Source organism: Condylostylus longicornis, unplaced genomic scaffold (genome assembly GCF_029603195.1).
Source record: "Condylostylus longicornis isolate FDR11 unplaced genomic scaffold, ASM2960319v2 ptg000148l, whole genome shotgun sequence".
Classification (NCBI taxonomy): Eukaryota; Metazoa; Arthropoda; class Insecta; order Diptera; family Dolichopodidae; genus Condylostylus; species Condylostylus longicornis.
In genome coordinates, this window is record NW_026578116.1 from 1,573,426 (window position 1) to 1,594,703 (window position 21,278).

The 21,278-nt window shown below is 22.0% G+C and overlaps 1 protein-coding gene across 1 annotated transcript; it reads left to right on the forward strand.

Annotated features, from left to right (window-relative positions):
• Nucleotides 1–3,124: 3,124 nt before the first annotated feature.
• Nucleotides 3,125–19,791, forward strand: LOC129615796 (formin-binding protein 1-like). Its single transcript, XM_055531165.1, has 8 exons — nt 3,125–3,258; nt 3,325–3,794; nt 3,877–4,063; nt 9,222–9,248; nt 14,286–14,629; nt 15,055–15,183; nt 15,927–16,087; nt 16,165–19,791. Exons 2-8 carry the CDS (start codon nt 3,352–3,354, stop codon nt 16,326–16,328), a joined length of 1,455 nt encoding a protein of 484 aa, XP_055387140.1. The 5' UTR covers nt 3,125–3,258; nt 3,325–3,351; the 3' UTR covers nt 16,329–19,791.
• The last annotated feature ends 1,487 nt before the right edge of the window (nt 19,792–21,278 follow it).

The following is a 21,278-nucleotide window of genomic DNA, read 5'->3' on the forward strand; positions in this document are numbered from 1 at the left end:
TAATTTATATAAACACAATATATAAATTTCCATGCTAAATCTATTTTTGAAATTATAATCTTATTCACTTTGTTCTTATTATTCATATTACATACTCATTTAATAGAGACAAAGAATATAAATGAGATTTTCGTATTTCTCAAGTGTTATACAAACTTGTTAATAGAATATACTTATATTTTACATTTAATATAATTTTGTTATATTCGTTAATAACGAATTCGTATCTAAGAAACTTATGTAAGCTTAACACTCATTATTTTTAACAACTAATAATGTATAAATAACATGACATGATAACTGATAATAAATTTACCAGAAAAAGGAAATAACCAACTAGAAACAATAATTTTTCATTTTATCGAAATTTCAAGTTCAAATACATTCAAATTTAATAGAGATATTTAAATGTTAATTTTCTGCATTTGTGGCTATTGAAAACAATTTTGAGAAATTTTGTATAAATTTTCATTATAACATGCTAAATTTTAATTAAATTTTAAAATTTCATTCCATTCATTATTTAAAAAATTTAATTATCTTATGTGTACATAGTCAGTTTTAATTGTATAATGGCATAAGTTAGTTATGTAATTTATGTTTGTACTATCTCACACCATGAAAATAACACTTACACATATTTGAAACTTGTGAATTAATTCTTTATCATAAAAGATTTACTCACTGTATGCATATTAATTAATAAAATAGTTCCTAATCTTAACACATGTAAATGTAAAAAATTATGATATCAAATTTTGTGATCGTTTACAACATTTATTACAGAAAATTTAATTAAATAACAAAAATTAAAACAAATGAAAACTGACACTGATATTTCTATGCTGTTGTATAAAATGAAATGTCAAATTACTTTCTTTGTTAGCAGTTTTGATAATGACATTTAATTAGAAAATTGCATTACCATTTTAAATAAATTGAAATGCAAAAAAAACCCCGAAAAAAAACACTTGTTGTTCAAATAAATGACATCTTAATGAATAATGAAATTAAAACGCAAAAAGAATCTCTCAAATTACTCTCTTCATTTGTCAAATTATATAGTGGCTTCCCGTAATGACTTTTAATATTCGTTTGAAACAAGGCTTGTCATTAGCAAAAATCTATTTTTAAGATAAAAAAAAATTTAAGTATGCACACATACAAACGTAATTACATGTGTACATGTAATAATTTGTATAATTTCCTGTTTGATTACATTTTGCAACAATATTCATTTAGGGGTGCGACATATATATTCAATCATTTTATTAACAAATTTATTTTATATACTTATTACGCTTTTTTTTAAATATATATGTAAGTGATTATGACTCATGAATAATTTTTCATTATTATTAATATATTTTAATTTTGTTTTTGTTTTATATTTTCAGACGGCTTGTGAAAAATTATCAACCCAAAAAGAAAGAGGAAGAAGATTATGAGTAAGTTTAATATTTCTTTATTTAAATTTTCTATGTGTTGAATTTTGTTATTTTTCTTGGGAAATTTCGATACATAATACTGTTTTAATTTATAAATATTCGTGTATGTACATTAAATATTTGGAAAAACCAATAAATTAGGATTTTTTGACAATTTCTTTCATTAAACTAATAGACGCTTGTATTAATAACTAACTGAAATTTTTTCTGTTTCATAAATTACCATATTTATTTTATAAATATTTTCTCATTCTTTCTATCATTTTAAATAATTTTGGAAATTTTGAGTAAATAATCGAATTAATCAAAATTATCGATTACAAGTACAGTATTACCATATGGGTATTTGAATTGTTAAATCAAAAGTTATTCACAAACATAATTTAAATTTTGGTGCGTTTAAACCTCATTGAATTGAGTTCTTTCATAAATTCATAAAAGAATTCAATATTTTATTCAAAAAAAACAAAATACAATATAAAATATTAAAAATATTTCCAAATAAATCAAATTCTCTTAAGTTCTCCATTTATTTTTTTTTCTCAATTTCAATTGAATTGATAAATGAATGAATGGACAGAAAGTCAACATAATAACAATAATTTTTATACCATAAATAGAATTTTACACTTGACATACTTGATATTTTATATAAAAGTTAGAAAATCTATTATAAATTACATTTGTCTGTAACCACATTTTACAAAAAGAATATTTTATTATTCATACAAAATGAACGTGTCAAAGCAATTTAATAATTTAAAATTGAGTTTGGAGGGGGAAAACAAAATTAAATTGAATTATTGTAAAAATTTTTTAACACAAAAATATTTTTTTTTTGTTTAAATTCACATTATTCCGTACAAGAGATCAATATTAATAGTTTTCATTGAAAACTTATTGAATTTAATGAAAAAATTAATAATTTTCTGTCATTATTAATTAATATTATTTTAAAATTAATTTGTTAACACTTCGATTAAATGTGGTTTTTTGTTAACAATTTTGTTTTGAGTTACATATTATGTCGTTGATATTCAACACAGAAGACAACTTTTGTAATTACTCAATAGAATTACTTTTTCTGAGGGACCTTAGTGAGTATAAACGGCCCCTTACATATAAGTTAAATGGTTATATCCACAAATATCTACTGTTTATATTTGAAAAGCCGACCATAATTTAAAGAAAAATTATAGAGCTTCCCCTCAGATTCTCAGAATAATTTAACTAATATGTAAATAACGCTTAACACAACTGAATTTCAAATTTATTTAAAAACTAAAGAATAATTTTCAAAATATTTTGACAATATGTGAATTTAATTGTGAATAAGTGAGAGTTATAGAATAAGTCAGAATTAATTTTTATTACCAAATTTTGTTAAAATTAAAAATTTTTTATAAAAATTTTAAAATAAACAAAATTTATAAAAAAAACTTAAATTATACTTTTCTTTTTATAATTGAAAAATTTGTAGCTGCTTTGTCTTATTATTCAAATTTACATACAAATTGAAATTTGATTATTAAGAACTTTTAAATTAATCAACACAAGAACAAAATTTATGACAATTCTTCATTATTAATTTTGATTTGCTTTAATTAATTTCAAAATTTTAAATTTCATAAAATTATTTTTAAAATATTTTAATTTGTTTTTTAGATTTACATCATGGCAGGCATTTCGTAGTGTTTTAAGAGAAACAAGTGATTTAGCTGGCCAAAGAGAAGTTATTGCTGAATCATTACAAGGTCAAATAATACAAGGGATCGCATTATTATCAAAAAATTTAAAAGAAGAAAGAAAAGTAAATTATTTTTAAAATTTAATTTATAAAAATTTTAAAATTTTATTCCTATTCTTTTAATTTTAGAAAAGTTTAACAGAAGGACAAAATTTAATGCAAAATTTATCAGCACAAATAGGATCATTAGAAAGGGCAAAACGTAATTATGAAAAAGCATATCGTGATTCAGAGAAAGCAATTGAAAATTATCAAAAAGCTGATGCTGATTTTAATCTTAGCCGGGCTGAGGTTGAAAAACAAAAACATAATATGACAATGAAAATTCAACAATCAGATGATGCAAAAAATGAATATGCAAATCAATTACAAAAAACAAATAATTTACAACAACAACATTTTGATATATTATTGCCAAATGTATTTAATAGATTACAAGAAATTGATGAGAAAAGAACACGTGGCATGAAAGAATTTATAAAAGGTGCTGCTGATGTTGAATCATCTGTTGCACCAATTATAGCTAGATGTTTAGAAGGTATTGTTAAAGCAGCTGAATCAATAAATGAAAAAGAAGATTCAGCGAAAGTAATAGAAAGGTAATTTTTTTAAAATTTTTGAATTTCATTAAAAAAACTTAAAGTGAATTTTTTAAAATATTAACTGAAATTTAATTTTTAGATATCAGTCAGGTTTTACACCACCAAATGATATACCATTTGAAGATTTGTCTAAATCCGATCCAGACACATCAAATAATCATCATTATAGTAATATTCCAATGAATCATTTAACAGTTAAGGGTACAATGGGTGCTAATAAATTGAAAAAACGTGTAGGAATTTTTGGAATTTTCAGCAGTAATAAGGTAAGATTAATTAAAAATTATAAAAATATAAGAACGTTTATAAAATTTTTATATATATATACAATGTAAAATATTTAAATATTATATAAATGTATATTTTTTAATTTAAAAATAAAAATATTAATAAATGTAATTATTATATTATAAAAAAAAAATATAATATAGGTGAAAGTTAGAATCAACAAATCTCCCAAATTATAATCTTTAAATAATTTGTTTATTAAATTAATTTTTCTTGTTTTATGTTTAATAAAATTATTAAATTTATATATTTAATTTTACATACGATATACTCTTGTAATTTTCTACTCTTTTCAATTATAAATTTATTAATTAATAAAAGACTTTTATTTTCAAAAATATTTATTTGAGATTAGAAATAGGTTTTTAGTTCAAATCTAATATGAAAAAAAATATCAAATTATCATGGTACTTCATTAGATTTGAAAAAAAATTTTGTTATATTTTTTTTTTATTAAATTAATTTTAAGTATTTAATATTCCTTTTAGATATTTTAATTAAATGTTAACATAGGATTTTAATTAAATGTTTTTATATAGGAATGGTTTATTGTTATAGATGAAATTCAAATCATTTTTTTTCAATGTATAGGGTTAGTAATTTATTTTATAGTTATAGTTATTGCCTATAGTAATTTTCAAATAATCACTTACTAAAAAAACATATTAACTTAAATTGTTTATTATTCAATGTTTAAATATATATACGAAATTTCTTTCTTCTTTTCTAAAATTGAAAATGCACATTATGTGTACATTACCTACATACATATTTTAAATAAAAACATTTCATACATAATATTTTGTATTATAGGTTAGGGTCTAATATTCATTTTTAACAATTTTCTAGAATAACATTGTTTTTCTTAACTATATTTCTATTCAAATTGATTGTAATTGAAAAAATAATGGAATATTAATATGTTTATGCCATATGCAGTTTAGTTTATACATATATATATATATACATATTCATGCGCGTCCAGAAATCATTGCAAGCACATTGCAAAATCAATCGTTTTCCTTGGTTTATATAAGGTTTTCCTTATAAACAAGTTCGGTTAATAAATACAAATTTTGCATTTAGGCTAGTTTTAAAATTTAAAAAGATATACATATGAATTTGAAGACACATTATGTTATATAAAAAATATTTTCTTAAACTTATTGAAGCCGAAGATGCTTGAAAATTAAGACTATAATATAACTTTAAATGCAATTAATTCGTGATATTGATGCTACAACTAGATAGCTCGCAATTATTGGTTTAGAGATATTGACTTTTAAAAATTTAGTAATAACAAATAATTTATCATGAAGATATCTAGTTTTAATAGATCATTCGATTTTATGACGCCTATGTTAATTATTCAAAAATATATAATTTTCGAGTTATCTAGTTGTAGCATTAACCTCACGATTTAGTATTTAAATGTAATTTTTTGATATAAAAAAATTTTGACCTGATATAAAAAAGAGAAAGTACTTTTGAAAAGGTTCTTAGCTATAACCGATGCTTAAATCTACTTGTTTATTTCGTATATGCAAAATTAGCAAAAAAAAAAATTTATTAATAAAATTCATATTGTTTTACTAGAAAAGAATTATTTCTATATATTATACAAGACTAAATTCCTTATATGTATATATGTGTTCGACTTTATAAAAGTATAAACTGAAAAGCCTGGCATCGCATTTCAAAATTCAATTATTTTTCAATTACAATCGGCCAATTCATTGTTAATAACAATCAATTTCAAAAATTAATATATAAAAATATTTGTTAGATAGAATATAAATTCTATATGTACAAGATTAAATTTTATTGTATAAATTATTGTAATTAATTATATATACATTTAATGCTATAGGCATATTATATAATATACTTACATTTAAAATAACAATATAGGGAACATTCTTTTATTTAATTATAGTACATAATATTTACATTTATATATACATATATATATATACTTGTAATTATATGAAATTCTATTTCTATATTATTTATTTATTATATATATATATACATTTTAAAAATAAAAATTTTTTTGGTTAAATAATTGAAAACAAAAAAATAAAATTTTTGTATTATAATTTTTTTTTTTTTTTATGTTTTACAATAAAAATTGGTGATGGTTGTTATTCCTTATTTATGTATTGTTATCTCAAAATAAAAAATTTTAATAAATCAAAAAAAAAAAAAAATTAAAATAAATAAAAATTCCGAATATCAAAACTTCTAATCCTAAAATAAAATAAAAAAAAAATAAATCCAACAATTCATCGTAAGTAAAATCATAAATATTTTTCTCTATCTCAAAAAAAATATAAAAATTAAAAATGTTTTCGTTTTGAAATCTATTTTACTATTATTATTTAATTTTATTAATATTATCGCTAAGCAAATAAATTTAATAACAAAAAAAAAATCTATGTTGTGTAATAAAATTGCCTACAAAAAAAAAAAAAAAATTTAATTTACTCCAAGAAATATGCAATAATAAAATTTATGCATTTTTTGAATTTGAAATTTGTATTATTAAAATCTGCTCTTATGACAAGAATTAATATTTGTTGTTGTTACACTAAAAAAAAAAAATATTAATTTTAAAAGCTTCGAAAATATTTTTAAATTTAATTGCAAATGCTCTTTTTCACGTACATACATTTTTTTTAACTACCATTCTTATACAAAATTCTTCATTATCCAATCAGATTTCATTAAAAACTAAATTTATACATTTTGAAACAAAATTTTTGTTTTTTTTTCTCTCCATTTTATCATTAAACATCATCCAATGTTGTTGTTAATATTATTTTGCGATTTGATTCAATTTTCAATTCTCAATTCACCACAGAATTGTGTTTTGTTTTTTTGGTCTTCATTTTTTTTTTTGATTTAATTCTAGCTTTTCCCATTCATCATATTCATCATCATAAAATCATCATCATAAATTTCTTATATTCTAACCATATAAATGGTGTGTGTTATTCACCTGTTTTGCGTTATTTGTTACCTAAAAATAATAATATAAAAAAAAATTATTTTAGTATAAATTGCACACAAATTGTTCAACATTTAAATCACTTTGATTTTTCACCAATTTTCAATAATATTTTAATATTCACATATTATAATTTATTGTTAATTAAAGAGGAGCACAATAGTTTAAATCGCATAATATCTTCATATTTCTTAATTAACACATTAAATCATTCATTCAATTTGTTTTATTTTTAAAATAAGCATTCGTTTTTTTCGTTGTTTTCATTTTGCCCAAAAAATTTTTCATTCTATAATAAAATTTAATTCTATTCATTGTTATCGTTCTTTATTTTACCATTACAAAATAAGAATTCATATAGCGACAACAATAATAATATTCTTACCGTAAAAATATTATAAATAAATTCCTTATTCAAAGAATAATGAGAGAAAATTTTTAAAATACTACATATTTTTTGTATTAATGTTAATAATGGTCTACTATAATCAATAATTGGCTTTGTCCATTAAAAATTCAAACCTAAATTTGAAAAATTTTAGAATTTAAATTGTAAATTTTTAGAATATTCAAAATTTAGTATTGTTCTTCGCATAGGTATTCGAACTGATTTGTTTTATTTAAAATTATTATAAAAATTATATTTTATAAAAAATTTAATTTAAATTAAAGGAAAATTTTAAAACAAGCAATTCTAAATTTATACCTAAAATTTTATTAATTTCTTATTTTTTTTTTCCTTCTTTACTCCTATAAGGAGCATAGGGCTAGTTCATGATATCTATCATGTCCTAGTTCCTATAGTCATAGAGAGTTAGCTAGACAGGTGACTAGCCTACCGTAAATTAGTAATTTCTAATTTCATATTAGAAAAGCCTTAAAGGATTCTTTTGTAGGATTTTTAAAGTTAAGAAAATTTTTCGATACCCAAAATAAAATCATTTTTTATTCTTTATTACTGTTATTACTATCACTGTTATGAATATTACTGCCAAATTAAAAAAATCAACCAAATAATATTAAAATATAAATTGTTTATATTTTATTTTTTAATTATTAAAAAATATTTTAAATAATAAAAATGAATTATAAAGTAAACAAAATATTTTATTTATAATTTACTATTGGAACGAATTTTCAGTTTTAAACAATTTTATTTATTTTAGTTATGATAAATAAATTTAAAAAGGAATCGCCTTAAACGTTTGACAAATTAATTAATAAATTTATTACCTAAAATTATTTTTATAAATTAAAACCAAAAAAAAAAAAAATTATAGAATTTATTAAATATTACAAAGTAATTGTATAATCTCAAAATTTTTTATTTTTTTATTATCCCTGATTTTATTTCGTTCATCATAAAAAAGCACGTTTTACATATTTTTTAAAATTATTCTTATATTTTTCTGATGCTGCCCCCGCCTCCCATTTTTTCACACCATGTTTTCCTAGCCTGTTCACCCATCATGTTTTTTTGCACTAAGTCTTTGTTATGTATGTACAAGTCCCATATGATTGATGCTTAACACACTACTTAAAATTTAAATAAAATTATTTTAAACTTGCTTTTCGCATTATTTTTAATGTAAATTTTTTTTTACAAAAAAAAAAAAATATAAATAAAAATTAAATTTTTTTTTTATTTGAATTGTTTTCTATTTATGTTTGTTTTTTTATTTTTTAATTCACAATTATTATGAGAAAATAATAACATTAACGAAAAAAAATTTTATTTTCTAATTACTTATCTTTTTTTTCTCTTTTTTGCTTTTTTCATGCTGCATTTATATACATAAAAATATACATAACTAATATATATACATAATTATATACACATTTATATACTAAAATATAAAACAACACTGATAAATAATTAAATATTTATTTTTTTTTCTAATAAACAATGAAAATTTGAACAACTAATTGGCTAAACTACTAAAAAAAAAATAAAAAAAAAAACTGCTTTTCATATATGAATTTGAATGAAAATTTTTAAAATTTTTCAAAAAACAAAAATTTTAACACAAATATAATTATCACATTCATAATAATTCTAAAAATTATTAAAAATAAAAAAAAAAAAATAAAATTTTGTAAAAAAAAAAAATTAATCATCGCAGAAGATTCTTGAAGCCTGCATAACAGTAAAGGTATGCTTCATTTTTTCAGAAACAACAAAAAAAAAAATAAGAAAAATTATTTATTTTTATTTGAACTTTTATAGGCATTTTATTTATTAAATTAAATATAAAAAAAAAACAATATTTTAAAAATTTAATTTAATTATTTTAATTTTATATTTAAAAAAAAAGTTCTTCCACTTGCAATTATAAGCGTTTAAATAAGCTTTTGGCCACAAACAGATTGATGAAAATTAATTTTGTTAAAATTATAGTTAAAATTAGTTTTATTTAAGATTTTTTAATGCGATTTTATATTTTAACTATTTTAATTCAGAGTTTTGACCGAATGGCAATCCTTTTTTGTTTATATTATAAAATATTGATTCGAATTTAGGCTAAATGAAGTTGTGTAGCGTTACTCAACGACGAAGTACCGTTATCGGAAAGAAGAGACGAATTTTATTGTGCATGATTTTTTTTTTTTTAAAAATGCAAATCAAATGAAAAGTATTTTTAATGTCAGTCATGATTAAATTCTATACAGAAGTAAATTTTCGTATTCCTAATTTTTATTAATTTTCGTATTTCAATGTTGTTGTTAGCAATAATATTGTCATCTTAAGTTTCCTTATTCCAAAACTCTTCGTTAGTATAAGAAAAAAATTATTAAACTATTTTTACTTACCAATTTCTTAAGAAGAACCGTACCATTTATGTGTTCTTAGACTGCAGAGCGGCATTGCTAGCGCTTCAGTCGGTCCAGATTACATCCAGGGTGATCTGGAGCTGCCTTACTGCACTTGTGGAATTGGCATCGGTAAACAGAGTAACACTCATTTGGGTGCCTGGCCACAGTGGACATGCGAGCAACGAGGTTGCCGATAAACTGGCGCGGAGGGAATCTGGGGCTGACTTTGTGCAGTCGCTGCCTTTCTATGGTCTGCCTTCCTACGCTGTGGGAACTAGGCTCGTCTGCCTGATCGTGGCGGAATACGGCCTTCACTGGCGGTACACAAAAGGGTGCCGTCAGGCGAAGATGTTTCTTCCAACATGCTCGAGGAAGTTCGCCGCAGTGCTGTTGGAGATGAACAGGAGCCGGGTTCGCGCTATTGCTAATTTTTTTACGAGCCATTGTCCGGTTAGATATCACCTGCATAGGCTGGGGAAATCGAGCTCGGCCTCTGCAGATTTTACGGGGGTGGTGATGAAACTGCCGTGCGCATACTTTGCGACTGTTCGGTGGCGCAACTGTTTTGGACAGGGCTTCTTAAGTGTTCCGGAAGTTCTGTCCAACTCCCTTAGCAATGTCTCCGTTTTTATACTTGGAACAGGGATATTGTAGGAGGATTGTGGGGAGGCTACAATAAGTCGCGAATGGCTGCGGTGGTTCGGGGGATACTCCTGCTCCACTCGGTTCCCTTGAAAAAATCTGCAATCTACTTACCAATTTTATTTAAAATTACTAATTTTCTTCGTCATTCATTTTGTCACACATAAAAATCACTTATGCAACAATTACTTTAGAAACGCAAAACAAAAAAACTAAAATAGTAATCAGTTCCGTTGGCAACGTATATGAATTCCAACGCGACACATGACACGTAAGTCATGTCGCGTTGGAATTCAATCAAAATCATATTCAATCAAAAATATATTTTCTGATTTAAAATTTATAAGAGTGATCTTGTATATAAGACAAATTTCGAATTCTTACTAAGTCGATACAATTTTTTAATTAACACTAACATTATCAAATTATTTTTTTCGTTTTCTGAAGAATTTTTTGAATTTAAAATTAAATTTGATGCAATGAAAATGGTATTTATTTTAAGTTAAAAATACATATTTTTTATATAAATATAAAATTTAAAATTAAATCTAAATCAAATTTTATAAAATTCTAAATTAACTGTAAAATATATTTAATACGTATGAATATAAATAAATAATTACACGTGTGTAATTTATTTCGCATAGGTTATGTTAAGTATTGTAAATTTAATTTCACATTGAAAGTATTAATTTTAATAAAGTTAAAATTTCTTATAAAATTATAATTATTAGAAAAAATTCTAATTTATAAAAGCTTAATTAAATATATAGTAATCTTCATGATATTTTTTAATTTATTAAAACTTTAAAGTTTGGGCCAAAAGCAAACAAATTAAACGTAAAACAAGGGTAGAACAAAAATATCGAGATAAATTATTTTTTATATATTAAAAAGATATTATTTTTGTAATGGAAGTACTTTTTTGAATATAAAATTAAATTTACATAATAAACTAGTTATATTATAATTATATATAAATAACTAGTATAATAAATAAATAAATATAAATAAATAAAAATAAATACAAAAAAGCAGAAATAATATTTAATTTTCTTTGAAATGTTTGTGTGTGTGTGCCGTTTCTTTCTATCTTCTTTAATTGTTTCTCTTTTCCGTAATAAATTTTTAGTTTAAAGAACTTAAAATTTTAGTCTAAATAGTTTTTTTGGTATTTAGAAAAATTGGCTGTAATACATGTTGAGTGACAAATGTAACCAGAAAAATTAATATAAAATTAATATGATTTTTTTTGTTTATAGAAAAGAAAATTGCATGTAAAAAAATAAAAAACATAATCTTTTGTATATTTTTGCATACCATGTACATTATACAAATATATAAATACATATATATATATATTATATATATGTACAAACGTTATAGTATTATTAAAAATAATCTATTTTATGTTAAGTATGTGTTTTATATTATTTATTTTAAATAACTAATCCCTACATAATAAATACGCATTTTCAGTTTTCGAAATTTTAATTATATTTAGTATATTTTTTTTTTATATTTTAAAATATAATTGATATTAATATAATTTTATTTTATAATTTTTAAAACAATAAAATAAAAAATAATTTTTAGAAATTGCATTTATTCAAAATATTTTTTCATATTTTAAAATTCATTTAATTATTATCGTAATAATCTAATTTATTTAAAAGTTCTAAAGATCCATGTTATTTTCAAAATTAAATAAAACGAGAAAAATAATAGAGTTGACCTTGTGAACTCTGTGATACCCGTACGAATTTGTTATCCTATGTGCGAATAACTAATGTGCCATAACTAACTATGGGGCAGACTATGACTTTAAGTTGCCGTATTACCATATTAATTTATGCAGAATTTCAGTACTATGTGTTATTCAAAGTACTGGTTGTGCCAAACTACTACTGATGTTGTATGGCAGCTACCAGAAAGAGCTAAGAAATTTTAGCAAATTTTATCAAGCACATCGGCCCTACTAATATACTCACTTTTGTGGAATCTCAATATCACAGCTTTTATAGTTTCTGAGATATAGTCAAATAACTTTTGAAGTTGTATGGCAGGTACCAGAAGAAGCCAAGTAATTTCAACGACTTTTATGAGACACATTGGCCCTACTAATATATTCGTTTGTGTGAAATTTCAATACCATAGCTTTAATAGTTTCTGAAATATAGTCAAATAACTTTGGAAGTTGTATGGCAGGTACCAGAAGGAGCCAAGTAATTTCAACGACTTTTACCAGACACATCGGCCCTACTAATATATTCACTTGTGTGAAATCTCAATATCACAGCTTTTATATTTTCTGAGATATAGCTAAATAACTTTTGAAGTTGTATGGCAGGTACCAGAAGGAGCCAAGTAATTTCAACGACTTTTACCAGACACATCGGCCTTACTAATATATTCACTTGTGTGAAATCTCAATATCACAGCTTTTATAGTTTTTGAGATATAGCCAAATAAATTTTGAAGTTGTATGGCAGCTACCCGAACCGGTACCCCGATCATGTCCAATTTAAATAGGGTTCTGGCACTTACTACAATAAATCATTTGTGAAAATTTGGTGAACTTAGCTCAATTAGTTTTTGAGTTATCGTTCGGACGGACGGACGGACGGACGGACGGACGGACGGACAGACAAAGCTAAATCAACTCAGAATTTGACGCTGATCAAAAACATACACTTGACTCTATATCTAACACCGTTATTTCTTAGCGTTACAAACGGTAAGGCAAATTTAGTATACCCTTCGAACATACGTTCGTACGGGTATAATGATATCGATAATGTCAAATTCCGCTCGACAATAATTATATCTGATGGTCACCAACGGGCAATCAACAAATCATGTTAGATGCCCGTTTCGTGTTTAAATTTTGCATGCAACTGGTTAAAAACTGCTTTATAAAGAAATTATTTTTCATTAAAATATTTCTAGAACTTAATTTCATTAAAAAAAATTACTAGCCCTCTTCAAAATTTTCCATTTTAGACAAAAAAATAAAATCAGTAGTTGAAATTTTTTTAAAACAAATATGCCAAATTTTAGCAATATGACCAATTGACATTATCAATTACATGACATTTTGTGTTTTGCATTATCGGTTATACTACAAATGTAGACATCTGTTGACAACATTAAAAGTTACAATGCTTTTGCGAACTGTAATATCGATTATGATGCAAAAGAATTCAATGCGCATTTTACATTATCGATTAAACCTTTATTCAATAATTTTATGTGAATTTTGAAGAAAAGTTTTGTAAAAACCAAATCAAGCAGAACTAGAATTAATAATAGAATTAAAATATGACAGAAATATATTAATAAAAATAATTAAAGTATTTACTTGCATTCATAAATAATCTTAAGGTAAAGCTGTAATAAATGCAATTTCTCAAATAAGAAAAAATCAAGTAAATTAAAAAAAAATATCAAATATCTTTAAATAAAAAACTGAATATAAACGTTGATTCCTTTTTACTAACAGCACTCTCTACTTAAAAAACAATAATAAAATAAATCACATTTTGATTTTAAGTTTTTAATTTTTTTTTGTAAAAATAAAATCCAAAACATTTAAAGGACAACTCTCTCTGTTCTTAAATGTTATAAAAAAAAAACAACAGAAAATCTCATTTTATGTAATTTTACTTAATATAATTTTTTTTCTCTTGTCCTTTTTTTTTTCTCCAAAAAAAAAACTCTCAAATATATAATAGAATTCATTATCAACGGATGGATCAAAGGATGATTATAGTGATTTACCACCAAATCAACGTCGTAAAAAATTACAAGCAAAAATTCAAGAATTACAACAAAAAATAACACAAGAAACGGCCGCACGTGATGGTCTCATGAAAATGAAAGTTGTATATGAAGCAAATTCAAGTTTGGGCAATCCAATGACAGTTGAAGGTCAATTAAATGAATCCGAAAATAAATTAGATAAATTAAAATCCGATTTGAAAAAATATCAAGGTTATTTGGAGAAAGCAAATAGTATAATGGTAAATAATAGTCCTCAAGCAAATCGAAATATACAAAATGGTCATAGAGTATCAAGGTAATTAAAAAAAAAAAAAGAAAAATTACTGTCCTACTTTAAAATTTAATAATACTAGCTTATTGTATTTATTTTATATTGGCAAAAAATTATGATTGCCAAACGATCAGTTACAAACAAAACAATATTATTACTTGTTAGATATCTAATATATTCGGATCTAGTCTCCTATTTCAATTCATTCGTAGTCTATTAAAAAGATCAATTAAATTTTAATTTATTATTAGGCGATTCCGGATCTCGGAAATTGTTTAATTTTTAATAATCAATCAATAATTATTAAAGTTAATGAAAATTGTTAACTTTGAAAAGTTGCCATTATCTATACCCACTATTGAAAATCATATGATAAATCACTACACAATTAATTTTTAATTAAATTATTATTAATTAATTACAACAATTAATTTCTCATTTTATTTTAGACATTCCAATGGTAGCGGTGAAAACGATGAAGGAGAAGATCATCCAGATGATGCAGGAAGTCTTAGCAGGTCAGGTTCTGAGGATAATGTGGCGCAAATACAAAACGGGCTTAATATTAATAATAACGGGTACAAAAGAGCCATTTGCGTCGTTTTTAACATTTTTTTTTTTTTTTTCAGTAGAATTCCTCAAATTTAAAGCTCGAATGAATAAATTCCTTATAAAAAATTTTATTTTCGTTATAAATTTTCGATTTTCGTATTTCGTTTATAATATTGTCAATATTGTTTTTGTTAATTTTTTTACGATGAATTTGTAATTCAAAAAAAAAATTCTTTTTTTAATTATCAATAGAAGTTTTAATTCAATTATTTAAAATTGCGGTTTAATAATTGTAATACCTTTTTTCAGTTGTTTTTGTTGTTAATAAAATTCCAAGCTAATCTAACTATGCTTTACTAATAATTTGCTATAATTTTTTAATGTTTAATCGTTTTGTTATCGTTTAATTTAATTTTGTGTGTAGTTTTGCAAAACAATATTGATTTTCGTTTCTTTTTAAATAAACGCATGTAATTAATTGAATACCAAATACTTTGCACCCTAAAATAAAGTTTAAATAATAAATTCAATGAATGTATTAAAATTGACAATTATTAAAAATTTTATTTTGGGGCTATTTATACTTTTTTTTTTAATTTGGAAACAACTAAAAGGAATATTTTCTAATAAAAAAAAAAAAATATAAGCAAAAATTATCCATGTATTTCAAAAATTGAATTCCTTTTAGTTTATAATTCCAAAATTATTTATAAAATATTGAAAAAAAAAATTAAAGTTAATATTTTTTATTATTAATAAAATATTATAGTAGTTCAGCTAGTCCTGAAAGTGGTCTAGGAGCATCACATACATCTTTACCGGGAAGCGGACAAGGTAGTGCGAATGAAAATAATATTGGAGATGATCAATATTATGAACCTGAAGCATTACAACCATTGGGAACATGTAGAGCATTATACGCATTTGAAGGTGAAACTTAAATATTTTTTTATTAATTACAAAACACAAAAAAATTAACTTATAATTCCATTAAATATTTTTTGTAGCCACAAGTGATGGTAGCATTCCAATGTCAGAAGGTGAAGAACTACAAGTGATAGAATTAGATCAAGGTGATGGATGGACGAGAGTACGTCGTTTAAATGGACCCAACGGATGGGAGGAAGGCTTCGTACCAACTAGTTATATAGAGAGCACATTATTTGCATAGAAATAAATATATATATATATATTTTTTTTTTATTAAGATAAAAAATAATTATAAGAATTATATAATGTAATATTTAAAATACTTCAAGAAAAAAAAAATTGTTTCAGGATATTAAAAATATAAGCGAGATAGAGAACGTAAACAAAAAACAAAAGCATAAACAAAATGTTTAGATTCCTTAAATATAATCAAAATTAATTAAAAAAAAAATAAAAACGAATAATGAAAAAAGCAAAAAAAAAATATTACAAAATTAATTACAATAAGGATTTAAATATAAATTTATATTACTTTACATGTTAAATAAATAATATGTATGTGTACGACAGGACATACTTGTATTTACATAAAAGAAAAAGTTATAAAAGAAAAAATGTAAAGTAAATTTTTACTTAAATTACTAAAAAAAAAATTATTCTCAATAACATTTTGAATTCGAAAGAAATTTTTGTTATTAATTTGGTTTCATAATTTTATTGCTTTAAAATTCAATATTTTAAAATTAGAAGCTTTTAATATGCTGGACATTTCAATATCAAAAGAAATTCATTTTCAATAATTGCATTTATTTCATAATTTATTTTCAAAATTAAATAAAAATAAAAAAAAAAGAAATATGTGTGTGTATCCTGAACGAAAATATTATTCTAATCATTTTATATTTTTCATTTTATGCCTTACGTTTTATTATTAAAAGAAGAAAATAGATAAATTACTTAGTAGATAAATGAAGTTGGTATTTTTTGTTTTATATAAAATTACTTTTTTTTTTCTATGTTATTTTTTATCAAAATATATTTTGAAAAATATTCTGATTTCAATATCATAATCTTCTCCTTTATAAATTATTTTAGATTGAATTGAAAATAATATCTGAATGACAAAAATCAAGAATGAACTTAAGCTTGATAAAAGCATAAGGAATAATATTTGTTTTATATGGTAAAAATAAAATTTTTGAATTATGTTATATTCAATTAATCAATATAAATATTAAGTATACAATACTTAAATAAGAATATAATTCCTAATATAACTTGTAAATAAGAAGAACAAGTTTCGATTCAAAAAGTTATTACAAGAAATTTACAAAGCTAATATTAAATTTACTCAAAAACAAAAAAAAAATCGTACTTAAATTGGCAAGATTTCTGTAAAAATTGAAAGCATGTTCGCAAAACAGCTATTGAATAGTTGGTTTAGATAAATCAATTTACAATCGATTAAAAATTAGAAAAAAGTAATGAGCAAAAACAATTTTTATTTAAATTTTAATTACAAATTAAATAAAAATTTAATTTATTAATTTAATAATAATTAATATTATTAATTTATTATTATTAAATTAATTTACTAGTAATTTAATATAAAACTTCTTTAAATGTTACTAACAGATCTATAATTTTCTGAAATGTAGTCATTTGTCTTTTCGATGGTCGATATTCTTGTTCGCCATTTTTTCTGTTGTCCCCAACTTCGATATTTTCTGTTTCGCTACCTCCATTCTCTTGTCTACTGTACCTCGAAAAACGATCCCTATCGTATCTGGATATATCTATATACTGTAATCTAACGCTACTACATTCTATACTGTCATCGCGGTTTTCTAATTACTTTTCACTCCTTCTAGTTATTTTTCCTCCTTAACCATCTCAAGATTGAGGCTCTTACCCTTCAAAGTCCCCCTCCAACATACTCTTTTTCTACAACCTTTAATTACCAGAATCTGACTGGAAGACATTAGCTCCTACAACATAGTTGACTATATTAATTACTTGCTGATCGTCTATCCTCGCTCTAGAATTTTCATATATCATTTGACCGGGGTCAGTCATGATTAATTGTTCATATCGCGGCCTTAAACTAATACCCACGTATAACGGTAGATAGGTAGCGTAACTTTGAATTTTTTAATTTTTTAATTTGTTGCTAAATATTTGTTACAGACCTTATAAATTAATTAAAGTATTCAATAAAATTATATGAAAAAAAAAGTAATTTTTTTTAAAACAAAAAAAAAATAAAGAAAATTACAAAATTTTTAACTACTTCAATAATAATATTTCTTTAGCTTTATAAATAAATAAAATAAAATAAATAAATAAATAAATAAATTTTAAGCTGTGAATTATTAATTTTTTTTTAATGTATTATTATTTTTAATTTTCTTTCTTTATACAATATAAATTATATAAAAAAAAATAAAAAAAAAAAAAACGCATATTTATAAATTAATGTAAAATATAATTCGTAATAATATTAATTAATAACATATAAATATATGAAAAAACAAGGAAAAAATTAAAAACATAATTTTTGTATTGTTACTTTAAAAAAAAAAAAATTTTTTAATGCGCTTCTAAAAATAAATTTAACATTTATAAATTAAAAATTAATCTAACAAAAAAAAAAATCAAATATTTATAATATAAATATTTCATTTAAAAAAGCAAACAAACAAAAAAATCTAAGTAAAAAAAAAATAAAACTAAAAAACGACAAAAAATAAAATTAAATTAAATAATAAAAAAAATATTTATAGTTAGTAATCAAAATAAAATTTAAGGTATATGATATAAAAAATAAATTAATAGAAAATAACAAAATATAAAAGAAAAATAAAAATGTAACAAACTCATGGGTTACTTTAATTTTAAGCTAATATTAAATATTAACTAAATATAGATGTATATTCGAAATTATAATATTCATTATAGCTTATTATAATAAAAAATATTAATATAATAAAAATAAATTTTTTTAACATAATATCTTAAAAATATTTTCGTTTACATTTTTACATAATTTATGCAAATATCATCCATCACAATTATTGGTATGATCATGATCATCGATGGCAGTATGACCAGAGAAAATATTATATAAAATCAAAAAATAAAATATAAAGATCGAAAAATTTTAATTCCATTATTACGATAAAATAAAAATTAAAAGAAAATAAAAGTACGTAAAACAAAAATATAAATGAAAAAAAAAATAAATAAATCAAAAATTTAAAACGAAATCCATTTCTTCACGATTCAATTAAATTAAAATTAATTTGTTTAGTGTAAACGCTTTATTATCCACACATATTGTCAAAGACAAAGTAATAATCATTTGAAATAATGGCATACTATTCAAAATTATTAAAGTTTATAGTAATGCGAGCTCAAATTTTAAAATTGATTTTATTCTTGAAACTATAAAACTTTTGAATAATATTCCATAATTTCGGGTATTTAAATTATCTATAATTTTTTGTTTCTTCTTTCAGTAAAATAAAAAATTTCATTAAAATGAAAAATTAATTGACCATAAGTATTTTATTTAAATAAAATATTATAAATTTATAAATGACCACCCAAATAACAATATGATAATCAGAAACCTTAAAGAAACCTATTAAGTAGGAGACAAAATTGTATTGATATTAATAAAAGAAAATTTTAATATTCGAAAAGCATCACAATTTTTTTTTTGAATTTCGAAATTTTCTAAATTCTATACTAAAAATTTCAATATTTTTAAATAATATCCTATCACATCAAGTGAGTGAATATGGTCATCTAAGTTAGTACGAGCTGACAAATAAATTATGTATAATGCAATTAAAAAATGGAATTAAAATAATAAAAATATAAAAAAGAAAATATATTATGATATTTTATAAAAGTCATTTAATTTACTTTTATAAAAAGAAAAGAAATAAAAACAAAAAATAAATAAATAAAGCTATTATGTATAAATTTTTTTTTTTATTTTGCATCGCTTAAATTTTTAATTTTGATATTATATTCGTTAAAATTGTCAACGTTATATAAATGAAATAAAAAAAAAAATATGTCAACAATATAAATAGAAAATAGTCAATTTTAATTAACTGACCCTATATAATATAATTTCCATAGTTTTATTTTTTAAATTAAAATTTAAATAATATGTAAACATAATTAATTTGTATAACTTTAATAATTATATATTATATGAAAATTATGTTTATTTGTATAGATAGAAATTATATATTTTTTTTTTATTTTAAAATTTTTTTTTTTTAAATATTGCATTACAAAATAATAGAATGTAATTGTAATAATTGCAAAAAAAAAAAGGAGAAAATAATTTTTTAATTTTAAATATTTTTTTTTATTTTTTGCCTTTCTCTAAATTTTTTGGAGATCTTCTGTAATATTCAAACTACAAATATTAAGAAAGAAATTTTTTGTAAATTTTTATTTTTTATGCAATAGCGAAAATCAAAAAGAAATGAATTATTATTTAAAATATAATTCGAATGTGTTTTATTTATTTATTTGATTAATGATTAAGTAAATTTTAAGGAAAACTGGTTTTGACCATGCATTAGTATTTTGTTTTATGAGTTGAATGAAATCTTATAAAAATGCGCGAACAACAAAATTCCAATTTAAATATCTGTGGTTTTTTCCAAGAGCAAAATATTTTATAAATTATGTAAAATTATTTAACATTTCTTGGTCTCTGAAACACCAACAAAAAAAAAACATTTGATTTAATTTACAATTTTCAAGAAAATATTACGCCTAAACCCTTAATATTTCGAGAAAGTGTTTAGAAAAGAACCAGTTTCTTTACTTACTTATATATATATATATCGTTTTGAAAATTAAACAAAATACAAAAAAAAAATCATTTATCGTATTTTTCAGTTATGATCAGAATTAGATTGCCCGAATTATGTGTCTCACCTATTAGTCACCTTTTTTATTCCATTTCAAATAGAAATTCTCGTTTTTTTAACTCGGATATGCCATTCTTCCAATAGGATTGGTAATTTATTTAATAAATTTTCTTATTTTTCTCAAAATATCGGCTGCACTTTTCTGTCGCAACATACCTTCAAAAACAATGATAAACGAATGGTGACTAAATTTAGGATAGATTTTTGGAAAAAAAAAACCAGATAACAAA